Genomic DNA, 9,908 nt, shown 5'->3' on the forward strand with positions numbered 1-9,908 from the left:
ATCCCGGTCTTTGTGGCAGCTTTTCCCTGTCCCTCTAATAATTGAGTCCCTAACAACCAGGACCTTTCTAGCCTGCCCCGTGCTCCTGTTACACTTCTTACTAGAGAATACATCCCTTTAGTGGTCAGAGGGCATGTCATGCTGCAGCAGTGCTAATCCTGTAATGGCATTGCCATCATCTGCCAACTTTGCCAATTCACGAGTAGCCTCCTAGACACTCTTCCACCTACTCCTCCTTCTAACTGTCCCCCAGCTAGCTGCTTGATCATCATGCATTACCGTACTGCCATCCACTTCAACATCTGCCCCAGTGAGTGTCTGCTCAGTGAGCAGCAAACAGCTTTCCAGCTTGTCAATGGATCCCAGTGTTGCAAACTGAATCTTTGTCCCTGATAAATAAAAGTCTAGCTGGAAATCTGAGCACTATTTTCTCCTAGAAAATTTTGGGCATCATGTCAGAAGCCAAACGGATCCTTTTATAGTTTGTAGGGTCCATCAAGCAACTTTCAAGTCTAGTATGTGCCAATTTTGGCAGTTCGTATATTTTCATTGTCCTTAGAGTCGAACAATGGGAATTACAATACAGATGTGAAAAGGGCCTAACCCTCTCACTGCTCGTAAACTACCTGGATTCTTACCCAAAATTCGTTCACCTCCCCATATTTATAATTTAGAAAATTTTATAGATTTTCATTACACTATGAAGGGGAATTATTTGCAGGGACTGGAATAGGCTTATAACATGATTGGTTCACTTAGGTTAGTTGTGTGTCACACTGAATTCCAATTTAGTTGTAGCCACACCCTCAGTATTACTCAATGCTGACATGTCCACTGAGTTTCATGATGATATACGACCAGAGTTTAGAACGGATCCTCCCCTCCTCCATAGGTCTGGTGCTTAGAAGCATCTAGTGAACAGGAAGAGCGGAGGAGCCGTTCCATACTCTGACCGCATATCACGTAGCAGTGCGAGCGCAGTGCTGTGTGATGAAACAGGAAGTGTCATGTCCCTGTTCATACCACTGGATCAGACAGGGGCTGAGTGTGGGACAAACCCAGCAATATAAGTGGCAAGGGGGGTCTCAGGGCCCCCTTAGCTTAGTGGCTGGTATTGTAACTTTGACCCCCTGCAACCTCTATTGCTCTGCTATGGCTGAAAAGGGTTGTTAGAGTACTTTAAAATGAGCCATGCTGACTGTTGAGAGCAGGCTATAAGAATATGAAGTTACAAGCTGTTGTATAAGTACATTTGTATTATACAACTATTATACAAATCTCAGATCCTGGTAGTTTAATCTCTTACATGCCTTAATTAATAGCAACTGCAACATGTTAGTAGATGACAGGAAGAGGGGGATCATTCTGTTGTCCATTGGCACACCACAGTGTGATTGCAATGTACCAATAGGTTCCCATAGCAGCTGAAAGTCTGACAAAGGCCTCGATGTACACCATGTAACTTAGCCTATTAGACCGATTAAGAGTGCACTACAATCATAGTGATCAAATGATGGTGTCAAAAAAGTTCAATAAAAGTTTAATTCAAAGTTAAAAATCCAGTTTCAAAAAATACATATTTTTCCTCACAAAACCCATTTTAAATGGCTACAATACTAAAAAAGGGTTTTAAAAGCAACCTAATAGGTATTACCGCATTCATAATGACCCAGACAATGAAAAATATTTTATTTATCATGCATGTTGAACATTATAAAAATAGTTTAAAATAATGCCAGGGCTTGCTGATGGCGGGATATGACGCACTTCAGCTCCTGCTCCATCCGTGACTTACCCAGCAACAGACTTTAGAATGTCACCACTGGAGGACGCCCTTTCCACCATGGGCAAAAAGAGACTCCAGCCCCGTACTGCAGCGACAGGAGAGAGAGATGGTGGCAGTATTAACCTCTTCTTCAGCCCCGTGGCCTTCGCGGATGGGGAGGCAGTGGACCCGGAGGCGCGCACTTCTGTCACAGTTTGTTCCCCCGCACAAGAGGAAGACTCAAGCACAAGCCGCAGCAGGAGCAGCCGCTCACTCGGAGCTGGAGGTGAGAGTGAGGAGAGGGGTACTGTTAGCTCTGCCAGAGCGTTGCTGTCGGCAGAGGAACGGAGGCTCGCAACCCCCCTTAACAGCCTAAGGGTTCAGACAGTCAGTGATGGCAGCTTCACAGGGCAGCAGGGGAGCACACTGCTGCACCAACAGGGAGCGATGGGGAGGGGGAAGAAGAGACAAAGTCCCAGGAAGAAATGGTTTTAGATACAGCCGCGCCTGCTGCGGCTCTCAAAATGGCGGCGCAGCAGATCCTCCAGACACGTGGTACTGGCAACAGGGAGTAGAATGCACTGCTCATTCCTCAAAGGCCTAGCCTTAGAGACACTGCGAGCAACAAGGGGGAACCCCTAAACACAAATAAAATGCCTCTGATATCCCAGTTCCCCACACTGTTATGGAGCTGATAACTCTCCCTCGTGGCACTCTTCCTCTCCCCAGAGTTCCAGGGGGATGTGGGCTCCATACTCTCTATCTCCGAGCACTAACATGGTGGAGGATGACTGGGATTGGAAGGCTCATAATAAGGCACTCCCCACAAAAGATGAAATTAACTCCTCATTCTCCCGTCTTGAACAGGCCCAAAAACAAGTGGTGTCGCAGATGTAGAAAGAAGTTTAACAGATAGGCCACAGAGAGCATGCTTTAGAGCACAGCACATATTGACCTGGAGAACAGGCACAGGAGGAATAACATTCATATTCGGGGACTACCAGAACAAAATAACTAACGCACAGCTGGAGCAGTGGGCTCAAGACGTTTTTGGTTCTATTATCCAGAGGTCTCAAGACAAACCTATCGAAATTGACCGAATTCACAGGGCACTGGGCCCCAAGGGTCTTGATTGAAAACGTCCATGTGATGTTATTTGTCGTATCCACTTTTTTAAAGATAAGGAAGACATTCTAAAATGAGCTAGGAATGCCGAAAAATTGTCCTATCGAGATACCCCTATACTACTTCTGCCAGATCTTGCCAGAAGAACCCTGCAACTTTGCAAAGCCCTAAGGCCACTGTTGGATGCACTTAGAGGAAGAGACATACAATATCGATGGGGCTACTCATTTCAGCTGGTAGCTTGGAAGAGCAGTAAATCCGCCACCCTTCGCGCCCTAGGAGATTCGCCAAACTTCCTGGGGTCATTTGATCTCCCTATGATCTCTTTACCGGAGTGGCCAACCATGCCTTGACTTCTAGCCCAGTTACCCACAGAACCATGGCATGCCGTAGCTCCAAACCGTGGAAGGGAAGACTAAAGAATCATACTGATCTGAAGTTAACATTGTCTTTGGGAATGTTGCAAACCCAAGGGAAGATGTTTGGGAGCTTTGTTACCCTGGGCCCCGCAGGAACCAGCCAAGGCCATATAGCCTAGATAGACTCTGAGTTACGGGATGTCCAGATGCACCTTTGTATTTTTTCCCTCTTCTTCTTCCTTCTCTTCCCATTGATGTTTCTCCCTAAATTAGCATTGCAGAATTGTTCCCGGTCTTACGAGTGACTCTAGCTTTACTTATTTTAACCATCACCTTCACCCTGATGGGTCGAACTTCCTATGCCTTCTTTATAAAATTTGCCTGTTTTTTGTTCGAATATCACTTATGGGACACCATATTATATGTCTGGAATGGATGGGAGCACCTGTCCTGCTTTCTCTTCCCACTACTTCGATTAGGCTGGATGACACCAAGTGTAGTCCGCTTCCCGGTATTATTTAGGGACTAGCCTACCAAGTTCCGGACTGGATCCGGTTGTATAGTTACTTTCTATGTTGTTCCTTCCATACCCCTTCCCCACACCTAACCTTCAGCGATGAAAGCTTATCTTTCGATTAAATGTTTATGGATAATCTAACATTTTGTTCTCCTAATATCAGGGGCCTAAACAAGTCGTCAAAAAAACAGGTCAGATTCTCAAACACCTTCGCAAAAACAAGGTTATGATTGCGCTTCTAGAGGAGACCTCTTCAGGTAACATCCCAAATTGTATTTCCAAACACTACTCGACCTGGTTTCACAGCCCTCATCTAGAGAAAGTTTGTGGAGTGTCGATAGCTCTCCATAGGCAGTTTTCCTATCGTGTCATCTATACGGAGATTGATATAGGGGGAGATACATTTTCCTTAAGCTATCTGTTGGTACTAGAGTTTTAACTATTGCAAATGTCTATTTCCCCAACCACACACAGGTTGTTTTCGGTCTCCGGATCATTGATGCACTCTCAAAGTTTGCTGTAGGATCACGAATAATCCTGGGGGGAGAATTTAACCTATGCTTCGATCCCAAACTAGATTCTGCAGCGGGTAGGTCCGGTATTTCGTTCTCACTTACACACAAACTCAGGAGGGCCTTGGTCTCCCTGCGTTTGGTTGATCTTCGGAGGCTAAAGACTACAGTTATCACTCACTTGCACATAACAGTTATGATCGTTTGGACTATCTTTTTGTATCACATGATCTTCTAGACTTGGCGCCCTCTAGCTCAATGGGAATCTTTCTTTGGTCGAACCACGCTCCGGTCTTTGGGGCCTTACAGGGTTACTCGGGAGGGGGCGTGAGTCACTCCTGGCGCCTTAATGATAATCTCCTCAACAACCCACTGTGCTTGGAGGAGATGAAACAGACAGTATGCAACTTTATTACAGATCACAAAAATGATTCCTCATCCCCACCCACGGCGCTAGATTAAAAAGGGACTGCATTCAGGGATTGCAAAATCTACTGATGAACCTGGGCAATCTTGAGTCCTCCAACAAAAGGGCCCCTTTGGATGCCCTCAGGGTGGATATTTCTGAGGCCCGAAGTAAGATTCTCTCCATCCTAGACCAACACTTACTCTGCACTAGAGATGGCGTGGTGGCCTCTATGAGCATGGCAGCAAGTGCGGTTGGTTGTTGGCCAGGATTCTCCATCCCAGGACTTCTACTCCCTATGTAGCCACGATAAATACCCCATCCAAAGGGACAAGTCCACTCCAACACTGACATACTAGAGAGCTTCAGACTATTTTACCAAGACCTCTACAACATATGAGGGGGACAGGGGGGAGATCAGGTCCAAGACGCATTAGCAACAGATGAATACATAAATTTGCATGCACCAGGGGCGCTCCCTGAAGGAGAAGCCGACTGTTTAGACGACGACATCATCAACAAGAAATTAAAGACGTAATCAAAGGTCTAAAATTAGGTAAAAGTCCAGGCCCAGACGGTTTTACACCTCGTTTCTACAAAAAATTTGGAGACCTATTGTGCCCAATCTTATTAAAATCATTTAATTCCATCTCGGGGACCTGCCCTTTTCCACTACAGGCCCTACAGGCAATAATAACAGTGGTTCCAAAACCAGGGAAGGACCATTCCCTTTGTTCCAACTATTGCCCCATATCTCTCCTAAACATCGACACTAAAGTGTTCTCAAAGATTTTGGCATCCCATCTGAAGTCTCTTGTCCTGATCTTGATTAACTGCGAACAGACGGAGTTTGTACCGGGTCGAGAAGCGAGGGATAATACTATTGGAACAATTTCTCTGATTTCACAGGCTCAACTCTCAGGAATCCCATTATGCCTGCTGTCAGTAGATGCGGAAAAAGCTTTTGATAGGGTTCACTGGGGATTCCTGGAGTCAACTCTGAAGAAAATTGGCCTAGGATCCAGATTTATAAGTTGGATCAAGGCCCTATACAATGACCCGTCTGCCCGGGTTAGGGTAAATGGTTCCCTCTCCTCTCCCTTTAAAATAAATAATGGAATGAGGCATGGTTGCCCTCTCTTCCCCTTTCTTTATGTCCTGGTGATGGAGTCCCCGGCCAACGCCCTTAGGAGCAATCCAGATATTCAGGGGATATGGATAGCTAATTCCAAGCACAAACACACCCTCTTTGCTGATGATGTTTTAGGGTACGTCACGAATCCTCGGATAGCCCTGCCGGCCTCTCTGTGGGAGTTTGAGAGATCTGGCAGAATCAGCAACATTAAAGTCAACATAAGTAAATCAGAAATTCTTAACATCACAATCCCACAGGAGGTGGTCTCAGACATTAGTAACTTCTCCACTTTGAAATGGAGAAGTGACCACATTAAATACCTGGGTATCAATCTCACTAGTGACCCCAAGGCATTTTAAACCGATGCTTGAGAGTTTTGGAAGAGATCTTAGGAAATGGCAACCCCTCACAATCTCATGGTTTGGGAGAATAAATACTTTAAAGAAGGACTCCCTACCCAAATACTTATATCTTTTTCAAACCTTACCGCTAAGGATTCCCAAATCATATTTGATCAAGCTCCGTAAGCTATCGCTGGAATTTGTATGGGGAGGTTTCAAGACCCAGGATCAAATTTAAGACCCTCATCTGAAGAAAGGGAAATGGGGGTGTGGGATTGCCCAGTTTCGCTGTTTATTACAAGGCGGCTTTTTTAAATGCATTCTAGACCTTCTATACAGTGGGTCCTCTAAGCTATGGGTGGATTTCGAGTGCGAGGGCTCACAGGCCTTGGTGGCGGGCTCCTTCTGGCTCCCGCCCATGGCAGTTACGAGGACACCCTTGTTGTCCCCTCTATAGAGGCAGGTTTTGGCTGTCTGGAATAGCTTTGCCTTGCGTATGGGTCTGGTCTCCCGCCCTGGCCCCCTCACTCCGTTGGTTGGCAATCCTGATCTCCCGGCCCTCCTGGAAGGCTCTTCCCTTGTGGTAAGGGGTTCTTCCACCCCTAGAGTTAGGGATGTTATAACGGAGTTGGGAGTTCGCCCAATAGGTGAGATTTTGGGAGGGGGGGGGGCCCAGACCGGAGCATGGTTGAATACCTACAGATTAAACATTTCATCCAATCTCTGGGCCCATTGGTTCTTCTCCTTGTTCCTCTCTCTCGGTTCAAACAACTTTGTGTCCCCCCTGCCTCAGGTACAGCTAGCATTTCAGCCCTATATACTCTCTTGCTGACAGCAGATACCCGTACAGATTCTTTGGGCTTCGTTGGGAACTGGGAGAGGGCACTAGGGAGACCCTTTCAGGGGGAAGCGTGGAGCAAGGCTTTTTTCTTGACCCATTCACTAGCAGTATCATCAAAATTCCAAGAAATAAATTATAAGATACTATCTCAATGGTACAGGACCCCTACACGTTTGGCTAAGATGTACCCTCTGACCCCGGACACCTGCTGGAGATGTTCCAGAGAGAAAGGAGATTTTGTCCACATTTGGGGGTCCTGCCCTCCAGTCCTTCCCCTGTGGCAGGAGATCAACAGCCTTTACAACGCGATATATAGAGATTCAGTTATCCTACATTAGAAGCAGCCTTGCTGTCCATGATCCCGGGACCCTTGTCAAAAAGAGTGCCCTCAGATTTTTCTTTATCACCATGAGGCAGATAATTTCAAGGCATTGGAGGTCCCCTTTTCCTCACACGAGGATTATGTGGCTGGAAACCCTTGATAACATACATCAAATGGAGGAACTCGTGGCAACAGATGAGGGCAAATTAAAAAATACTATACAATTTGGACGGCTTGGATCCTATTCAGGAACTCCACAGAACTAAAAGTTTGGCTCTGATTGGGCCCTATCCCCATGTAAGCCTGTTCAATCGATTTCTTTTATAGAGGTACAGATTCGAGCTCTTGGCTGTTGTAGGTGGGTCCCCCACCCCACCCCCCTTCTTCATCTTACCTAACCCCACTTTCCTTTTATTCTATTTGCTTCAAATGTGCATCATTTTTGAAGTCTTGTGATTTGTATATCATCGCCAGATCTCCCACTTATAGAGACTTGCTGAGGGACTATGGCTTATGTAGAACTGGGAGGTACCGGGAGCACCTTCTCTGTTAGATCTGGCTCAAGACTACAAGTACAATTTAGTTTTGAGATGATGCTGTATTTAGTTTGTTTATTGAAAACGTAATAAAAAATAATTTGAACAATAAAAATAATGCCAGGATTGCTAATTTTTCTTTTGCTCCCGCCTAAAAAGCATAATAAAAGCAACCCAGAAGTCATATATACCTAAAAATGGTGTAAATAAAAACTACAACTATTCCTACAAAATGTTATTGGTCGTAGAATGTAGGGATGTATTTAAAAATGCGCTTCTATTGAGCAAAAGTAGTTAAAAATAAAAAAAATCTAAATAAAACTTGGTATCACAGTAAATGTGCTGATGCAGATAAAAAAGTAATCATCTTATTTTTGATGAATAGTGGACAGTGTAAAAACAAAAATGCTAAAAATGGCAGAATTTCTGGATTTTTTTTCAATACCCCGCCCCAACAAAAGTAATAAGATCATACAATACATTATCTCCGAGTGGTGCCATTAAAATACACAACTCATCCCAAAGAAGCAGGCTCTCATATAACTATGTCAATGACTTATAGCTCTTGCAATGTAATGATGAAAATCACTTGGTCATTTAGACACAAAATAGGCTCGTTATTTAGGGATCAAGTAAAAATGCATGTTATCATCTCTTGCCAGGACTACAAAGAATTATCCACAGTGATACAATGTGTTGAAGAGCTTACAATCTTGGTCCTGATTCTAGGCCGTTGGATGATGCCAAGAGGTAACATGAGCCGTGACCAGCTCGCTCAGCTCCTGCTGATATACCTTGCCTTAGGTGCAGATATTCTGGATATTTTAGAATTGATGAAGGAGCCATCAATTAAAACCAACACGGCTGTAATTGTGGTGGGACTGTGTCTATTCACCTTGGCAGTTCTGCAATTTACAATAGTGCTTACCCAAACTTCATCATATTCACCTCCAGAAACAGAAGACACTGAACAATCATGGGCATCATCTAAAGTAAAGAATTGCATACTACACTGTTGTTCCAGTGATGTTACGCAAATGATGACATCAGTAGTGATGCAGGATGGCCCCTTTCTAATTTATCGCTTATATTTGGTAACTAGAGAGGATGTGTTTAATGAGTCAATGTTGTTTTTTATATGCAAAAACATTTTGGCGGTTATAATACAAGTCTACCGGGCGGTTGTGTTTATATGTGATGAAAATAAAAAAAGAAAGAAACTTAAGCAAGCTCATGTAAACTTAGAATAACTACAACTGTAAAATATAAAATGATAGGAATGCATTAAATGATATATGTCAAAATGTTTTCAATAATGGTCTGCCTGCTGACATTTGTAAAGCAGAACAAAATGGAAATGTTCTGGATGTAACTGCTGTAATAATCTGTCCTAAAGTGTCTGTTCCATTTTTTACTACAGGCTCCATTCACATTTATCCTGGCTTTATTCTGTCTGGTTCTCGTTGTTCTAAGATGGGTAGAAAAGTATATAGCATGCTCTGATATTCATCAAAAAATTATTTAAAAACACGGAGACCTGATAGATCTATTATAAGTCATTTGGGATCCTTTAGGATCCATTACACAACAGATCATAATAGATCTGGCATATTTGACATGGCTCACTTAAAAATATAACATCAGTTGGTACATAAAGAGACCTAAGAACTTGATGATGTCATCTGCTTTGGACAATTTTTTTCGATACAATAGTCCCGAAAGTTAATCTCAGGGTGTCAATCAAGGAAAGGTTAGTGGACCCTGTGGGTTGCTATAGGATTTGACTTATGCCTCAACTGGAATCCTTGTGTTAACCCATAATCCCTTCTCAAAAGGCATGAACTGTGCTGAAATGTATTTCCCAAGTTGTGGTCCCCAAAGTTGTCTAGTAAAGTTCAGTTTACTAAACCGTGGAATAATATGGAATCGTAAGATAGTTTCAAAGCTGTACATGGCAGACAGGTTGCACAGGCAGAGTACAGTCCCATACGATGCAATGGACCATAATTAAGAGCAAAGGACTGAAGAAGCCAGGTCCCAAAGGAAGCT

General features: G+C 44.0%; 1 protein-coding gene across 1 annotated transcript in view; it reads left to right on the forward strand.

Annotated features, from left to right (window-relative positions):
* Positions 1 to 9,109, forward strand: part of LOC136572089 (transmembrane protein 26-like) — a 52,015-nt gene extending 42,906 nt beyond the window's left edge. The window contains exon 4 of the mRNA XM_066572701.1: positions 8,522 to 9,109. Within this exon, the coding sequence (XP_066428798.1) occupies positions 8,522 to 9,109 (588 nt within the window). The remainder of the gene's footprint in view (positions 1 to 8,521) is intronic.
* The last annotated feature ends 799 nt before the right edge of the window (positions 9,110 to 9,908 follow it).

Source organism: Eleutherodactylus coqui, chromosome 6 (genome assembly GCF_035609145.1).
Source record: "Eleutherodactylus coqui strain aEleCoq1 chromosome 6, aEleCoq1.hap1, whole genome shotgun sequence".
Lineage (NCBI taxonomy): Eukaryota > Metazoa > Chordata > Amphibia > Anura > Eleutherodactylidae > Eleutherodactylus > Eleutherodactylus coqui.